This window comes from Tachysurus vachellii, chromosome 11, assembly GCF_030014155.1.
Source record: "Tachysurus vachellii isolate PV-2020 chromosome 11, HZAU_Pvac_v1, whole genome shotgun sequence".
Classification (NCBI taxonomy): Eukaryota; Metazoa; Chordata; class Actinopteri; order Siluriformes; family Bagridae; genus Tachysurus; species Tachysurus vachellii.
In genome coordinates, this window is record NC_083470.1 from 11,407,666 (window position 1) to 11,427,074 (window position 19,409).

General features: G+C 38.9%; 2 protein-coding genes across 5 annotated transcripts in view; one reads left to right on the forward strand and one right to left on the reverse strand.

The window, feature by feature from the left end:
- On the forward strand, window positions 1-18,017 carry sort1b (sortilin 1b). The gene is made up of 20 exons (XM_060881587.1): window positions 1-573; window positions 2,552-2,611; window positions 3,342-3,415; window positions 3,563-3,665; window positions 3,937-4,098; window positions 4,955-5,028; window positions 6,416-6,465; window positions 7,324-7,451; window positions 7,630-7,774; window positions 8,887-9,042; window positions 9,193-9,299; window positions 10,913-11,015; window positions 12,191-12,362; window positions 13,587-13,777; window positions 14,023-14,212; window positions 14,532-14,648; window positions 14,829-14,937; window positions 15,041-15,159; window positions 15,268-15,397; window positions 15,906-18,017. The coding sequence occupies exons 1-20, from the start codon at window positions 328-330 to the stop codon at window positions 15,918-15,920; spliced, it is 2,451 nt and encodes an 816-aa protein (XP_060737570.1). The 5' UTR covers window positions 1-327; the 3' UTR covers window positions 15,921-18,017.
- The window catches only part of ngrn (neugrin, neurite outgrowth associated), a 4,376-nt gene continuing 2,660 nt past the window's right edge, over window positions 17,694-19,409 (reverse strand). For all 4 annotated transcript variants that reach the window (XM_060881595.1, XM_060881598.1, XM_060881597.1 and 1 more), the window contains exon 4: window positions 17,694-18,788. In XM_060881595.1, the coding sequence (XP_060737578.1) occupies window positions 18,197-18,788 (592 nt within the window). In that variant the 3' untranslated portion in view covers window positions 17,694-18,196. The remainder of the gene's footprint in view (window positions 18,789-19,409) is intronic.

Genomic DNA, 19,409 nt, shown 5'->3' on the forward strand with positions numbered 1-19,409 from the left:
AGCTACTTTCATCGTCGTACCTTTTCTTTTACCTAGTTGGAGGTCCGAGTGTTGTACTTTCTACCGGTTATATTTTTTTATTATAATTCCTTTACAAATTCGCGATAGTTTGAGTTGTAGATTAGAAAGGGACTTTTATTTGTGGAGAAAACCCTAACTAATTTGATGTTGAAAACCCGCTGAGACTGCGATGAGGAGAGAGAGAGAGCTCATTGTCACTGTGTTATTGTTGATGTCAGCTGCAGACCTGCGTTCAGTCGCGTTTTAACCGTTTAACAAATAACCAGGACGAGTGGGGGGAAAAAACAACCCACTGGATAACACAACATGGGACCACGGCGGTACTTTATTTTAGCGTTAATTGTTTTTCCTGCGGTGTTTAGCTCGGATTTCGGCGGAATCCGGGTGTCGCGTAAAACGCACTCTTTACATATGAACGCAGTGGATAAGATCAGGTCCGAAGTGGATTTTTCAGATCATCATATGATTAAAAAGAGAAACGCAGACGACGCAGGAGACACCTGTAATGGTCTACAGGGATACGAAGGCAAATTATCCAACAATACACACAGTGTAAGTTTAAACCGGCTCTTCCAGTTACTCTCCTGTCATTTAACCTGTGCTGCTCCAGTCCAGGCTCTTTGACATTCGTTTATTGTGCGTTAATAATGCACTGATGTGCTAATACTGTTACCATACTGTCGCTTTTTGTTTGTTTTCGCTGACTGACACTGTAATATCTGTTAGTTTATAACCGGTTTCTCTTAAAACGGTCATTGCCTTATGACACCTTTTAATGTGCACGCGCAGTTTTTAAACTGTACTGTTCTAGCAAAAGATTTAGCAACAAAGCTAAACTTTCACCGTCTCTTCTGCTCTTTTCTCCGTGTTCCCTTTCTCTTTTTTGATAGTCACAGTATTACTTTCACGTGTTTGTGTATTAAATATCATATGTTAGAAATACCGTTTAGATTATTTCTATTGTTACCTCATACTGAGGCAGAAGTGATACTATCATGGCTGCTTTTGTAACATGTTGCTTAATTACTTCAAGTGAGTTATGGCCTGGTTACTTTTATCTTCACCCTCCTATGTTTAATAAACCCATAACCTTATACTACACTACTACATTTACACCTCTCAAGGTTTCTTTGTTTTCTAAGGGAGTTTTTCCTCCCCACAAGTCACCTGAGTCACCTCAGACTTGCTCATTGAAGATAAATACAAACACAATTAAATATATCTAATATTAATCTTGAATTTTTGTATTATATTAATCTTTATATTAACTTTTTGTTTTATGCTTATGTTATGTAAAGCTGATTTGAGACAATGTTGATTGTCAAAAGTGCTATAGAAATACAATTGAATTGAAAATCGAATTGAATTGGATTTTCGAGGTTACTTTTAAAGAGGACCGAAAGACCACAAAGTAAAAAGCTTAAAAATTTTGAAGAGGGTGAAATGTGAGATCACCATTAAACGGATTTGAGGCTTGAAGCTTTCAGTTTAGATCATTTAGATATTAAGGGCCACCTGTTTCTGTCTTATTTCTGCCTGAGGTTGTTTTAAACTACAAATTCACTTGAGAATATATATAAAAAAAAAAAAAAACAAGCTACATGTGAATACAAGTGACGTTATTTAGTGCGAATCTACATAGGGAAGTATGAGTAACACCTGAAGTGAAGTTTTGCATTCCACCCATAAGATTCTGGACAAACTGGCATGGCAGCTTTTCAAACCTGCTCCTGTCACACATGAACACATCAACCACACGGATGAAAATATTCACTTTTTACTTTAAGGTTTTTAATTTGTTTCTCTTTCAATTTAAAGATGTCTGCATCTGACTTCCAAGCACACTTTATGTAATTTTGTGTGGTCAAATTGAGACAGCTGGGGAGACGCTTGATGAGATTAGAGGATTTAACTGCTGTGTTCAAGGACATAGATGCCCTCAGGATTGAGAAAAAGAGACTATTTTAGTCAGGTTCATGCTTTTAAACCTTAATATTATGCTTTAACTCATTTAACCCATGCTTTAGGCCCTTTTAGTTTTTAGGAAGCAAGAATGATTAATCTCACACACACACACACACACACACAAGGTTTAAAAAAAGGTGTGCTGTACCATCCCAATGACAAGGAATAGACCAGTTTGGGACCTTTATTTCTGGTAATGCAGAGTTTGAGCTTGATAGTATTCATAGACTCTGACCTATTTGCACTAGCATGAGGATGTTTTACATGTAGTTCAACAAAGCATGTTGAACGTCCACCTGGATACATTTGCCAGCTGAAGGCTGTAGATTATATATTTCTAAAAGTTAATAACCCTAACAACATACATTATGTAAACTGTCCAATTCGGGTCCAGTTTTTCTAAAAGCATAGTGAAACTCTGATTATGTTCACTGGTAGCAAATGTGCAATGTGATGCAATCTCCAAGTAGCTATTATCTTTGAGCTACAAAGATACCATTTTTTCTGTTTTGCTATTTCCTCAATCAGTGTATAGTATTATAAGTTCTCTATTTCTCACTTGCAGATCACATTTAATGATCTCAGTGGATCAGTGTCTCTGGCATGGATAGGAGATGGAACAGGGGTAAGTTTATAATCTTTATATTATTTTTAATTAATACATATTTAATGGATATCTTTAATAATTTTAATGAGATGATGGATGTTTTGTGAAGACTCTTACAACAGGCTCAGGTGACGATTGTCCTAGTGATCATTAGATTCATGCTACAACTTGACCTGAATAGACACACTTTGACTCAACTGGAACATTGTGGTGTTACTAGGAAATGTACTTGTGAACAACCTAAATGATATTTTAGCACTCAAAACAATTGTTAGCATGTGTAGGAAGAAGTCCTATTGTCTTCTTGCAAAATGAATGCTTTCTCAGACTGGTCATCAACTTAGCAATGTGGTTAATATGAATAACTTCCTGTTTGAGACTCACACCACAACATACAGATAACAGTAAACTGCTTTAAAGCAGTTTCACTTGCTGACTAAACTGTATAAGGTTGTTAGAGTATACAATTGTCATGCTGTGTTTTATTTTCACGAGAATGAAAATCTTTACAGTTTCCTTCATTTTATAGAAATGAATAGAATGTGGTGAGCTTTATATAGTTTAAGTTTCCTGGAACTATGACATTTTCATGTGTAGCTTTGTTACACTTTATTTTTCTGTCTTTGTTTCTGTTCTTTTCTTTTCTGGAAGATGATAAGACTTCTATTATTGTGTCTACGGAATGGAGATTTGAAGACTCTTATTCCTTGGACGCACAAATTAAGCTCTCATTTTCTTTTCTTGGCAGGTCGTGCTAGCCTTGACTACATTTCAGGTGCCCATATTTTTGCTAAGATTTGGCCAGTCCAGACTTTACAGAAGGTGAGTTATATCCTAATATGGCCCTATTTGCATGCTTCTTATTGAACTGCATTTCTGCATGTGATTTTAGTTTCACATGCTTTCTATTATTGGTAAATTCTTCTTCTCATTTGTGCTTCTGTATCTCGCTCTCTTTATCTGGATCAGCAAGGACTATGGAAAGACATTCGAGGACATCACATCGCTGATTAACAACACGTTTATCAGTACTGAGTTTGGGATTGCCATTGGCCCTGAAAATTCTGGGAAGGTGAGAGGTGATTCTAGTAAAGTCAAGAATCTGGGAACTGATCTTAAACGATTAAAAATTCATTTATACCAACCGTTCATCAAATATTCATTTCTTTTCACATTAACCACTATATATATATATATGCAGGCAGGCTTAACAGGCTTGTGTTTTATATCCAAATGCTACTATGCTTGAAAGTTAGCACACAATAACCAGGGAGGATTTTAAAGTTACTATTTCTGTTAATGTTATTTTTTTCCCTCATTTATATTCTGCCTTTTATTTGTAGGTGATTCTTACAGGAGATGTGTCTGATAACAGTGGCTCCAGGATTTTCCTGTCTACTGACTTCGGCGAGAGCTTTAAACCATCAGACCTGTCATTCAACCCTCGCATGCAGATTATGTATAACCCTGAAAAATCCAATGTCCTTGTGACTATCAGTGTGAAGGTGAGAGGTGCCATGGTGCACACCTTTTACCTGTTAAATCCTCCATGTTCACTTGTATAGGCTTCATATTGTTTCCTTTAGGCTTTATCATCACATACTGTACATGTTCTTCTTCCTATCAGGCACAGTTGGTGCTGGAGAACATTTGAGATTGTTGTTGTACTTTTTCTTTTTTGTTTTCCCTCCCCTCCCTCTGTCCCCCACCCCTTTCCTCCCAATTCACCCTCCCTTCCATCCAAGAATACTTTGAATAATTTTTTGCAACAGATTTGCTGCAGAGCTACGCCATGTTCTGCACCAATTTTTTGAGATGTGTCCCTTAAACTGCCTTAGCACCAGTAACAGACTTGCCCTACATTTCCAATTCCAATATTTTTTCCCATTTTCTTCAGGCAAGTCAAGTCTAGCATTCATGGTGAAGACTGCTTTAACATTATAAATGTTTTATTTTCCTCCCACTTGTAGATTTTATTCATGACTTGATACAAAATATTCAGATTTTAAAACTTTTTTAACCTGCTTTCTTGCTGACACTAAGAGCTGAGTGTTGGTGCTTTTCTTTTTTTTTTTTTGTTATATTAACCAAAATAAGCTGTTACAATGCAAGTGATACAATGAACTTTCTTGTCTCAAGGATGTTCCACAACTGTGAACGGTTTAAAAACTTTAAAAGTTGCAATCGTTAGAAGTTTGCTGTGGCAGCAATAGCTTGTCTTAAGGTGTTAAGCTTCTAGTGAAATGAATGCAATTAATGCTGCATTGTATTCTTTGTGAATGTCTCTTGTTCATGTAGTAGTTTGCAGTATAAGCATTTTCAGTTGTTGTAATTTATTTATTTTTTTGGTTACTGTTTTAGAACGAACTCTGGATTTCAGAGGATTTTGCAACGACCTGGAGGAAAATCTACGAGACTGTGTGTGTGGTGAAATGGTAAGAGCAAACTTAAGCCTGGATAGTCCTGACTTTAGTTACAAAAATAAACATTCTAATATGGCTCTTGTCATGCAAGGGTGATAAACTGTTTGCTAAAGACATTGTTTCCTACTTGACACAACCTTAAGTCAACTGAAACAGTCTCTATTTGGAAATAGATTCATGTCAATTTGGAGGAATTGTACAGCCTTTTCCCATATCTTAAAAGGAATATTATCAGGGTCATGGTGTAATTGTCATGCTCTTTACACTTGCAGGACCTTGATGAACATTGATACTCTAAAAGAATGTTTTTGCAAAATAACTGATTTAATAAGAGCAAGTCAGGGACAAGTTTAACCGCTGTCTTTGTTTTGGTTATGTATCAAACAAAGGGCCAATAGTAGCACTGTTTACATTTGATTTTTTTCTGTGTTTACCTCCTTGGTGAAAACTGCCCTGTCGCCAACACTGCATACTGATAGACTCGTCCTTGCCTTAGAACAGCTTGTAAAATAGGTCAGGATCAGGTAGTCAGCTCTGCCAGTACAAGACTCGGTGCTAAGGAAACTATTGAAAAGACTATTTGACACCCAGGTGTGCGAGAAGGCTCATGTATCCCACATTTCAGAGATGAGACGTCAGAGTGAGTCGCCAAGTTCCTTTTAGATCTGCGTGTGAGGATCTCCATTACATACAACAGGCCGCATTTATTCGTAAATCATTTGCGAGAGCTTTCACCCTAAGAACTCTTAACTCTTTTTAAATAAAAAAAAATAATCCAGTTAGTTCAGAAAAATATTTGTGTCCTTCGATCCGTGTCTCCCGATTTCGCGTACATTCACACATTCAGAGTGAGTTACTGCAGATCTGAATATGGATTACGCCGACAAGGTTAAATAAATCATTTATTTCAATTGCACAGCCAAAACTTTTTTTTTTTGTTTTAAAATTTCTTTCATATTTATCACGATAGAATGAAATCCAAAATAAATTGCTAAGCTACATTACAGTAAGATTTAACCCATGCCCTTGTTAATATATGTGAGCTTACTTTTTTTATGAACATACACACACGTGTATGAAGAAAATAATCATTGTAGACATCCGTGAATGTTACTGGGATTTATTGCACTGGTGCATAAGCTACAGTTATAGGAAGCTCGGCTTAAAAAAAAACCCTGCTTCCAAATAAATGATTTATTAACTTAGAATAACTACTAACTAGCATCCAAGTCTATTATTTAAGCTTGTTACCCATAATTCCTCCTCTCAGGAGAAAAGAATAGAATTTCCTTACCATTTCTTTCAAAGCCAAATTCAGGACATTTGTTTATATTAACATAAAGGGAAGATGAAGCAAACTGCACATCTTTAACCCGATGGATTGTGTGTGTTTTTGCAGGGGAGAAGACAACGCACTTTTCTTTTCCATCAACCTGAATGGATCCTGCTGTGAGTAATATTTATTGTAGCAGTGTTGACCTATGGTGGGGTGGGACAGGAATGTGTGAAATGGTTTCCTTATTGGAAAGCTGAACTATGTGGATGGCCATAAATAAACGCACTGTGAAGTTGCTAAACGTTTTATTTTCCCAGGTGTCGGCACCACAGGACAATACGGTCACATGATTGGATCCTGTTTATTATGTTAAAAATTGTGCCGTATTTAAATGTAAAGGGTTTATAGCTGTTGGTATAATGGCCCGTTTAATCGCAATCAATTTTAATCAACTTTTAAAAATCTTTTCCTGGTGTATGAGACAAAGTGACACGAACTGTTGCAGCGAAATGTTTATAGTGCCCTGTGTTTACTGGAAATAGCTTTTCTTAAAATAAATGGAAATGAGTTTAAATATGACCAGCATCTGCGTTCAAGAAATGCAAGATATTGTTATAAAATCACAAGGAATCGTAATTAGATAGGATTATAAATGATTATATTGCCACTGTACTAAAGCTTAATAGGTCATTTGGGCTGGAATTGTAACAGAAGGAGACAGTAAAAACCCCCATACTGCTGATCCAGATGGAAATAAAATCAGCAGTAGTATCTGCAAAAGAGAGAATTACCCACCACTTAAAAACCCCCCAAATGAATAGGGCTAATTTGTGCATTCCTTTCATTTGGCCAGATTGCAATTAACCAATGCTCAGTTATCTTGATAACACACTCTGCACAGTAGTTACAGTGGTATTTTATAGCGCGTGCAATTTTTCAATAACAGATTGCCATCCAGGAAAATCGACCACATTTAGTATTTAAATACTTGTCATTTTTTTAATGTAGGAAATTATGCTTCTCTTTTTCAGATGACAGAGGGACGCTTGTCCTGGTGAAATCAGTAGACTACGGCAAGACGTTTAAGACGATCGCTGAAAAGGTCTACTCTTTTGGGATTGGCGGTCGTTTCCTGTTCGCCTCAGTCATGACCGGAACAGTAAGCATTACAGCAGCATAGCATGAAGATTCTGTTTGTGTCTTTTTCTCAGTAACGTTTTCAGTAATACACCTGCGCATGCACAATTAAATTCCTATCAGGGTTCTACATGGTGTATATACTGTACTGTATGTGTGTGTGTCAAAATCATGGACTAAAAGGCATATGTCTCACTTAGGGAATGATGCGGATAATCCACGTGTCTACAGACCAGGGTGAGGAGTGGAACATGGCTCAGCTTCCTCCTGTAGGCCATGAGCAGTTCTACTCTATACTGGCAGCCAACGATGAAATGGTTTTTATGCATGTAGATGAGCCTGGGGGTGAGAATACTTTTCTCTTGACAAATTATCTATAAACAGGAACATGTCAATGTCCATGTCTGTAATGCATACTACATACAAATGCTCAGTGGATGGTTGCAAAGTAGTGTAATAAAGAAGTAATCTAATAGTAACACCATATTTATTTCCCATGATGAGCATAAGAGCAGATGGCTTTATCCAGTCACAGAGCACTAGGTGGGTGTGACTATGACACGTTGAACTACAGGGAAAGTAATTTGTGCCAATCGTAGTGCGTTCAGAATGCCTCAGACACACTTAACATTATTTATCAAGTGAGCACTATCATCAGTATTACATTAGCCTACATTATGTTAAAGAGCTGCGTAGCTCCATGCATTGACGCACAATAGTTTTGTTAAGATAGACCTTCAGACTGACTGCAGAAGATCTGGACTTCATAGCAGCTTTTATTGGACATGGACCACCCAAGAGGGTGTCTCGCTGACATGTAAAGCAACCAATCAGTTCAGTGTCATGTTTATGGGTGTTCAACTATAAAGTTGGTGTCCCTACAAAAACAGATCGGGATGCAACCATGCAATGATTGTTCATTAAAGCAAGTCGTGCAAATGAATGAGTCTATACTGGGAACTTCATATATTTTGAAAAATCCAGTGTTTAGCTGCTCCTCATAAGCGTTCATTATCACAGTTGAAAACTGTAGGGAGTGGCAATGGGTGGGAGCATCACAACGGCATTGTTTACTGCCAGATAGTTTAAAAAGGAAATCCTGTAAATCCTGTAAGCTACATCAGATGACCATTTTGAAACTCATGAAGTGTTTCCAGTTTTGTGTGCTCTATTCATCAGAGTTTCGGGCAACAGTTTTTGCCTTTTGTGTATTGTCCTTTGTGTATTGTCTTGTAGTGTTCTGTATTGCACTGTTTGCACCAGGTTGCACAGATGCATTTAATGTGGCTAGGACTAACTTACCGAAGCCCTCCTTAGCTTTGTTTTTGTTCTATGTAGCACCAGGTTCCTGGAGAAACGTTGTCTCGTTTCACTGCGTACTAGATTAGCTATATATGGTTGAAATGAGAATAAAAGCTTCTTGACTTAAAGCTCATACATAATCCTGTTCTCCTCAGACACCGGCTTTGGCACCATCTACGTGTCAGACGACAGGGGCATGGTGTACTCTAAATCTCTGGAGCGCCACTTCTACACGTCTACAGGAGGTGACAACGACTTCACGAACGTCACGTCGCTCAGAGGAGTGTTCATGACCAGTGTACTGGCTGAAGGTATGACAGTGTAATATATATGATAGTGATAGGCAGATATCTGCAGGATCCGAATTATTTTACTTTGATGCCACGTTTAATCAACGTAGCACAGTTTTCGAAACTGCCTGACTAGACAACTGGTGTTTGTCTCCTCTCTTGTTCTTGTAGACAACTCTGTGCAGACTGTGGTGACGTTCGATCAGGGAGGCGAGTGGGTGCCCTTGAAGAAACCAGAGAACAGCCAGTGTGATTCAACTGCTAAAGATGTAAATAAGGTGAGGGTCCATGAAAGACAGATTGTTAATAAATCACCAAACGGCACTTTTCAGTATCCTAGAACTGTATAGAAAATGATTTAAAGCATTCAGGATGTAAGAATTTGGAATTTTTACACCATGATAGAAAAATGGAAAAAACCTCTTCACAAAACCCTTTCACATTGTTGTTGGTTTGCAATGCACTCTTCCTTCAATGTGTGTGTTAATCACAGCTCCAAGTCTTCATATTCAGACTAATACATGGCTGTGTTCCAAACTACACACTATAGTGCACACTAACTAGTATCATACCTGCAAACTAGTCGCTTTTCGGCAAAATTCGCCGTTTTTAATCAAAATGTTTCATTTGTGTGAATCGTGTAGATCCGAAGAGTTTTTTTTTGTTTGTTTGTTTTTTTTGGGGGGGTGGGTGGGGGTGGGGGTGTAGTAGTAGTAGTAGTAGTAGTAGTAGTAGTAGTAGTAGTAGTGCTTAGGCGGCAGTTTTGGACGCAGCGTAGTAAACCATCTATCAAGCTGATGCCTCGCGTCTCTACTTCTAATGACTCTTTTATGGCGGATGGCAAACCAACTTTTGGTGCATTCACCGCCACCAACTGGACTGGAGTGTGAAGCACTAGTAAGCAGATGACGCCTCACGTCTCAATCATCCTCGCGTCTTTTTTGACCAATCAGCATTCAGAAGCAAGATAAGGAAATCACCTATTTTGTCCCTCACTTCAAGCCGCAGAGGACGAACAAAAAGCAATAAAGAGACACATTGCTAAACAACGAAAACGGGCACTTGAAAGGCTTGTGACGGCCAAAAAACAAAAGAAATAGCAATATTTGTTTTCATCAATTTATTAAGGTTCCAAGGCACTCAAATTGTACAGAGAAAAATTATTTCCAAGAAATTTTGGTAAAAATAGGATTAATAAAAGTGCTTTTTTCACTTGAAGCAACTGTTGTCTTTTCCCTTTATGTTCTTGTCAGAGTGCTTCATATTAAGTTCTCAATTTTTCGGGGGGGGGGGGGGGGGATTTTATTTCGAACCTTGTCACCTTTTTCACCTCTTGTGAGTTTGCAGGTATGTAGTATACTGAATTAGTACAGACACCAGTTGTGTACTGACACTATTTTTACCATAGTAGTAAGGACTCATGTATTTGTGACTCCAGGTTACACAGTATATCTGAAGTGTTATCAATGAAATTATTTTATTTTTATCGGATAGTCTTTTGTCTGCCATGAGCTACTTGGTCCTTAGTGCATGATTTGGTTTCTGCCGTGTGATTTTGCTCATTTGGCGTTATCATAAAGCACAAATCAGACGTCATTTGTGCTTGCTGACGTTCTTCTGTGACATGATGATTTTTGACAAATCCGAGCTGGCACGTGACACACGCATACCGAGCTTTAGCCAGCTTCAACCCGACACCTCTGACACCGTCTCTCAGCAGCTCAGGATCATGTTGTACTTTTACAATTACCATGAACTGTAGCGTTCAATCATTTATCTGGTTCTGTTGCTCGAGTCGTTTGCATGGAAGAACTGTGTTTTCTAAAATAGTACAATTACAATATTCAGTATATTTGTGTATATTAATCAGCTTTTTTATTTCTACCTACAGTGTAGTCTTCATATTCATGCTTCCTACAGTATGTCTATGAAGCTGAATGTTCCAATGCTGCCTCTGACTGAACCTAATGCTCTGGGACTGATAATTGCTCATGGTACTGCTCTCTCTCTCTCTCTTCCACACACTCACTCTCTCACACACACACACACACACACACACACACTGTGTGGAGCTCCAATATAAAGTGTAAAACCACATTTTTTTTAATGCACACATGGTCGGTTGGATTCTTATAGCTTCTTTTCCATTCACAAGGTGCTGATGCTGAATCTTGTTGAAAGCCATGTTGTAAAGCCATGTTGTACTTTTCCACAGCTAAAAAGTAGACTTTTGTAGGTTTGCAATATTGGATCAATTCCAGGAACAAAGTTCTTGTGCCCTGAAAACAGAATTCAAGAGTCCAACAACTCATTAGCTCCGGTTAATTATGATTGCCTTTTTAAAAAAAAAAAAAAAAAAAAAAAAAAAAAAAAGGATGTGAGCAGTGCAGGGAATTTTGTGGTCTGGGGAGGAAATGACCTTGTTACTGGCATTTGCAGTTTAAATAACTTGGGTTTCTCTCAAATCATTGTCTCTGGTGTTGTCTTGTGCTATATTTGGAAGTTCAGTGGGAAAAATCTTTTCACAGTTATTATTTTACACTGTGCATTAGGTATTTCTCATACCTTATGTTTTGGCTTTTAAACAAGTAAAAATCTTAGGAGAAAAACTTGCTGGTTTTATGAACCTGGGGAGGTATGTTGGCTAACGGGTAAGGGGTATGATTGCCTTACCCCTCCGGAGTTGGGGGTTTGGTTCCTATCTGTGCCCTGTGTGTGTAGAGTTTGCACGTCCTACCCTCACTTTCCTCTGGAAATTTCTTTCTCCAGTTTAAAGGCATGTGTTGTAGGTTGGTTTGTATCTCTAAATTGTCAGTTAATCGTGCGCCCTGTGATGGATTGGCATCTGCTTTGAGCAAACTAAGGCATAAGTTTTAGCCAGGAAGTCTGTCATTTATGTCAGCTTATTAGTTTTGCAAAAATTTAGCAGAGGAGAATTTTTCTATTCTATTTTATATAGGAACACAAAGTTAAAAGGTCTAACGATCTAGATAATAATATATGTAATTATATATTCTATAATATAATAAAATAATACAGATTATAGACATAATACATTAGTAATACAGATACTAGCAGTGCTTTACAGTTTAGTGTTTGACAATGTCTGTATATCTGTCTGTATTGAATTTGCTCTGGATTTGACACAGTCTCACGCTCTCACGTTCAGGCAGCGTCGGCGATGCCATCTCGGTGCTCACTCCTGATGTATATGTGTCTGATGATGGTGGCTACACATGGCTGCGCGCTCTCGAGGGCCCACATCACTACGCCATGCTGGACTCAGGAGGTCTGCTGGTGGCAGTGGAACACAACACCAAAGAGCCAATTTCTAAGCTCAAGTAAGAACCTTAACTTAAAGGTGGGGTCTCTGTTGTTTGAGAAAACTGCGTTGGGATGCCAAACAAAACAAAAACAAAACTAATGTGTAGCCAATGAGCAGAGAGGGGCGTGTCTTGTCGATATGGGTGGAGAGAGTGTTCAGTGCACACGTGTGACATTAGCAGAAAGCGATTGAATCATTGACATAGCGGATAAAAACAAAGAAAGAAAGCGAAGAAAGGCTTACGATAAGGCAAAAAGCAGCAGGACCCGTGTTAATATAGGATCAGCTTTTCAGTGCTGGAGAGAACTGAACGTCTTCCGTGTGATATGGAACTAAACCTTTCACAGTACAACACACAGGACTACAAAAACACATCTTATACTTGGGTTATACTTGTCTGGTGTATGTGTGGGGCGGAGCTATCAAAACAGGGGTTGGACCCATTTGGGTTAGGGGCGTGTTTGTTTTAGTGATTTTCAAATGTCAACATTGGCTTTCAAACAACGGAGACCCCACCTTTAATTTGGTAGTTTATAAAAAGTATGTACATGAGATGAGGTATCCATGTGCTCTCTTATCACACTTAAACTTGTGCTTTTGCTCGCATTAATGCAGCGGTTTTGATCCGTGGCTGAGGTGGACGCAAAGGCTACAAGAGAATGATTCAGTGAACTTCTACGCTAGAAATCTTTTCATATTCCTCTAACATTTCAAATTTCATTACATGCACGCAAAGACATCTGGAAAACATGACTGGCAATTTAAAACTTGTCATGCTTGAGAAACACCCACCTTACTTTTGTTCTGAATTCATTTGTTGCAATCAAACATTTCCTGTTTCCATGTCATCAAACGTGTATTTACACAAGTGTCAAACCTCCTCTGTCACCTACAGTACCACTAAACAGAAAAAGCTTTTAACCCAGAAAAGATAAAGAGCTGCACCTTGCAGATCCAGTAACATGTACTCACCTTTGCTACGTTCACATCTGTCTCAGAACTAAACCCCGTGGTGTTCATTAAAGAGGGAACTGGACTCGACTTTATATTCTGAAAATATTATTAGCCTTTTTTAAATGACGTTTTTTTTTAAAATAGTTTTTTCTGTTTAATTTTCAGTAAACCTTATGTTTTGTGATGTAACACATTTATTTAGCATTTTTAATGTAGGCTGCGAGAAAATTTTGCACTCTGTGGTGTGAGCCATGAGTCATAAATAGCTTGGTTTCTCTTTCATCAGATTTTCCACAGATGAGGGCCAGTGCTGGCATGAGTACACCTTCACCAAGGAGCCAATATACTTCACTGGGCTCGCCTCAGAGCCCGGGGCTCACTCTATGAACGTTAGCATTTGGGGCTACAGAGATTACCTGATAAGCCAGTACTGGGTGTCAGTTACCATCGACTTCAAAGAGCTGCTCACTCGTGACTGTAAGTCATTTCACATTCACTCAAAGATCTACTGTCGTGCAGAGTTTAGTTATCAAACATGCCTGACTGGGTTAATAAAAGCCTTGCAGCCTGGACTGTTGGAAGTAAAGCTGATTCTCCAGCATTGAGGGTGGTCACTCATATAAACGCAGGGCTTAAAAGTCAACTCGCACTGTTGTTTGAATGAATCTCGGTTTAAAAACATACATTTATTCTTGACTATTTTGTGCCTTTTATGTTGTCAGGTGGTGATAACGACTACTTGTCGTGGCTCGCACATTCAGATGACATCAGCGATCCTAACGATGGCTGCATGCTGGGTTATAAGGAGCGTTTTCTGCGTCTCAAGAAGGACTCCGTGTGTTGGAATGGACGCGATTATGTTGTCAACAAGCAGCCCACACCTTGTCCCTGCACACTCGATGACTTCCTTTGGTCAGTATCTATACTAGATTTACAGATTTGCCCAAAGATTCAGCTTTTAGTGCCAGAAAGTGCCATTTCTGTAATTCCAGAAATATTCTGCAAACAGCACTAATCATTTTCAGTCTGGATGCATAAAGCTTGTAGCTTGAACATAGTGTATGGTGTAATGAAGAGTTGTGCACACTGACTCTGTGTCCACTACTACATAAACGAACATGCTTTTCTTTGTCCGACGGCATGAAAGTAAAAACCGATGGTTTACACCCACTGTAATGTGTTACAGACTAAAATAAAAGCTTATTAATTATTTTTTTCCTTCGTCTCTCAGTGACTTTGGATATTACCGTAAAGAGAACAGCTCGGAGTGCTTGGAGCAGGTTGAGCTCAAAGGTCATGACCTGGAGTACTGCATCCATGGCAAGAAGGAACACCTACAGACCAATGGGTAATACCTCCTTCCTTCTCTCCCTGTCCTACCAGTCTCTGTTCTTTTATTTGGCCATGTGTGCCATGTCTAGCATCTTTTTCTGTACTGATGAGAGACAGAATTGTTATCTAAGGTGATGTTGATAGAACCACAAACTGGTTCTGACTGTATAGCAATAACAACTCTTCCTGCTGTCAGGTATCGTAAGATTCCAGGAGATAAGTGCGAGGGTGGCACAAACCCTGAACGAAAAGAGATCGATATGAGTAAAAAGTGTGTCAGCGACCTTCTGGATCCACAACTGCAGGTGAGAAGATAAAGATCGGTGCTGATCAGGAATGTAAATGAGCGCGTTTGTCAAATCATATTCGAAATCTACCTGCTGCGTTTTAATCCAACCCTTCTGTTAGACTCAGGAAGCAGAGAAACCCAAACACTCTGCCTTTATTATCATGGCTGTCATCGCCGTCCTGCTGATCAGTTGCATAGCTGGAGTTGTTATTGTGAAGAAGTACGTCTGTGGTGGAAGGTCGGTTAGCGTTTTTGCTTCTTTTAATAAAACCTTTGTTGTGCTATTATGGCTAATGAATAAGTACATGTAAGAGGTATAGAAATGACTCTTTGCTGCTGTTTGCAGATTCCTGGTGCACAGATACTCGGTCCTGCAACACAATGTCGAAGCTAACGGCATAGATGGAGTGGATGAGCCTTTGGATATAAATGTGGCCGGACACTCAAAAACCAGCTTCCACGAGGACTCGGATGAGGTAAGACATCGACAGTTTATGATCATTTGTAGCATTTTTTTATTCCAGTCCAGTGAAACAGGAGCCACTTTCAGCATCTGTCAAACTAAAAGAAGTTTAAAGGATGTGGGATGTGAAAGATCTGCATTTGTTTCTGGTTGCAGTTATTTTTTCTTCACGACAGCTTTAACTAGGTGTCCTGTGAATTCACAAGCCTCCATCCTGTGAAGAAAAAAAAAAAAAAAAGGAGGCGTGCTTATTCACTAGCAGTCACACCAGCCATTTTCCACTTCACTGTTTTCTGTTATTGTTGCTTGGTAGCATATGAAATGAAGTTTTCCCTCTCTGCCTGCTAGGATTTTCTTGTTAGCAATGTTGGAATTTCAGGGTTAATAGTATCACTGTGACCTATGCAAAGCAGCGCTTCCAGGAAGCTTAGAAAGCTTTTTTGCATTTTCCACTGTGACCTATTCAAAGCATTCAGAGATGAATCCCTCACTCTGAAATCAATTTTTCTTTGTTTGTGCAGGACCTTCTGGAATAACAGCAGCGAGTCAACGCCAGCAGAAACTTGGAGCTCTCCATCTCCTTTAATGCCTCCGGCATCTTTGCTGCTGTTTCTATTCCCACTCTAAAGCACAACCCAGCCTCGAGCATCTTTAAGCCTCGAATAACTCCGCTTTAGTTCCTGCTTCTTTAGTAGGAGTAAATTGCAGTTTTGATCTAAAAGTATCTTGTGAATTTAGCTGTGCAGCCAGTGGTTAAATGACTTGAGCTTAGACGATATCTTGCCTAGGGAGCAGGCTCTGTAGGAGGACACTATCTCAGAATTAACAGCGGGTTACATGTCAAGGCACCTAACTCTCCTTTCAACTTCTTTAGTAATATATGCAGTGCAGAATCAGTGCGACTGAGTGTTGTGTATGAAGACCAGGGTTACCAGTGAATCATATCGCCTAAATGTTTGACAGAAGCATGAAATATGACCGTGATGGATATATTTTTGATATTAGACGCATCTTCCCAAACTACGATCCTGTCAATTGAATTGTGTTTAACAGAAAGCAATACAGTGCATCGATACAGCGAATCTGCACGTATCAGCATACTCCAAGGCCATCATTTCCTCAATTTCTCAAAAACAGAGAAAGGACTATTTAACTAACCTAAAATAATGCTACTGTGTAGACGGTTATTATAATACTGCTTGTGGCTGTATAGATTATAGACCGTCACTTAGAAGGTTAACTTATTTTACCCAGCGGAAGGGAAACTTTTAAACATGAAAACCTGTAAAGAAATGTTGTGCTTGTATCTGTGAGTATACTGTATATCCTAGATTCCTATAATAGATACATTTTTAGTCGACTGTTCGTTTTATAGAAGACAATTTTTGTGACGCTCAGCAGTTTTTGCACTGAAATATAAAACGTTAACAAAAGGCCTGATGGCCGCTTTTGTAAAACATCCGGTTCTGAGCACAAACGTGACTTTTTCCAAAGCCAAGGGGAGTCATAAAACATTTAAACACATCCAATCAGCGTAAATGTGAAGGAACCTCAGTTACACATAAAAAAGTAGCACAAATATGTCTTATTTTTCCACATTTTGAGTTCATACGCTCAGGGGAAAGGATCAGAAATTCCAGTAAATAAGTTGAGCAATACGTCATCACGATCAGCTGACCGTGAGACGCAAGATCACTGAATGAAGACCAACGCCATTGTGTTTGAGAACGATTTCCCCCTCCTCTTATCAACCCAGGCTAAAGCTTTCACTTTTTATCTGACTCTAGGAAGTTTGACTATTCAAATCAGTACAACGTGTGACGCCTTTCGATATCTAGTTTCTTTTAGCTTCTTCTGAGATCCTCCGTGTAACGACACCATTCTATCACCTTCCTGTTTTTAGTGAAACCCTACGAAACCCTGGCAGAAATCCTCTGTGAAGTAACGCTTTATAGTTAGTTCTTCTCTTTAGTATTTACAAAGCTCCAAAATAACTACATCTATATTACAGTTCATTCTCAGTCACACAGCTTTTATTAAAAGAAGTAATAATGGTGTGTATGTTCATTCAAGTGCCTAACATGAAGGTATCTGTGCCTTCAGAAAAAAAAATAATAAATCCATTTTGTTAAATAATTAACAGTAAGGAGGCAGATTGTTGTATCTTTAATTTACTTGGAAGTCAGAGGTTACGATGATTAATGTGTCACTTTCAGTGTGGGTCATGCGTGAAAGCTGAAGGACTCTCAGGAGGTCGGGTTTGATCAGTTACAAAGAACCAGGGTTTAAAAGTTTTCAATATCTTTTGGGGGGAAAAAACTGTACCTTTTCTCTTCTGTGTTTTAGGCTTCATTTTAACCGGGTAATTCTATGCATGCTATCTTAGCAAATAAATCACAACTCACTCATCGTGGCACTTGGGGTCAAAGCTTAAGACGACGGCTGCAGCACAAAGACTACATGAGTTTCCTACTTGAAGTAAAGCTGTTTTGCTTTGTGGGTTGTAATAATTTTCTTGCCTTTGATAATCAGTGTAAATAACATGAAGCTGGCTTTGTAAATATAAAACTGCTTTACCTTTGTATCAGACATTTTTGCTCTGTATATTATGGAATAAATAGACTACACCCGTTTCTCTTTTTTCTGTTCGCTCCACAATCGGTTTGAAATGTTAACTATTTTGCTTACATTTTAAATCCAAGTTCACATTCACTTACTGTGGTTAATATTTAATACATTTAATTATTCCAAACACATACAAGTCCAAGCATTGCCTGATTGTGCATTAAATGCATTTATTCAAGAAACATGCTTAGATCCTGTATAAGAAGTTGCCATAGCTGTCGTAAAACTCTCTACCCTTTTGTTCTACTGCACTGGGTTTTTCTTTCAGTGTGTGGATGAGTTCCTCTAGTCCTTCGTCTGTAAAAACCACTCCATCCCACTCCTCGTCCTCCTCTATTTCTTCAGCGCTCTCTTTCACATCAGTAGGCTCTTGCTCCTGTAATGTCCCTTGAGCCACTGCTGATATCGGAGCTGTTTTTACTGAAGGTGAAGGAACTTTAGCAGCAGCTGGAACCAGTCCTGTCACACACTCTGCTGGTATCAGAGCTCCACTGGTCAGGGCGGTGACTGTGCTTGTGTTCCTGGGTGAAATCAAGGCCAGTACGGGGCTGTTGGGTAAAGGCAGGTGTGATTGGTCTTCCTGTGACTGGACTGTTTTACCGTCTCTGAGGGAAAGCTGTCCATCTCTGGTTAACACTCTGATGTCCTGTTTAATCTTCCTCTCTGGAGGTGGGGTGAACTTACTGCGAAGGACTCTGTAGATGACATCTGTGCTCACGGAGAAACCCTCGGCTAATTTCTGGAGTGTCCATTCCTCAGGCGACTCTTGCTTTAGGTACCTGAAAACAGATCCTCAAGTCAGTACTTCTACAGAGGCAGTGCTGAGGTGAGGATGAGAGGGAAGCAGAAAGCTATCATGGATATTCCTTCTCATCCTGGAGCTGAGCTGAAGGGAGATTAGGAGTATGTTCAGCCAGAGAGTGATCAGGCCACGGGCCTTTAAATGTATGAGGGGCTCTTATTGCCACCGGCCATCAGGTTCCACAATCCCACTGACTCAGCCTCATGTATACACACACTGAACAGGTCACAATCACAAATATTGAACGCGTGTCTGTGCATTTGTCTATATCCATTTTTCTAATTTTTAATTATTTCTACTTTTTTTTAAATTATTGAACACAATTTCCAGATGTATAGATTTTTTTAACCTTCTACATGGGTTAGTAAAGGTACTTCCAGTATCTTTTTTCATCAAGATGTCAATAAATGATTAATGATAAATTTGTTTTTCTAAACCTTCCCGAATGCCAGCTATTCTCAATCAAATCCAGTTTTATCGTTTGGGTCTTTACAATCAGAAGCTGAAACTGTGTTCATTTTCCTCACAATTTATAAAACACTGCATGTAGATATTTATCATTCCAGTGATGTAGGCTTTTCCCAGTTTGAATTCAATT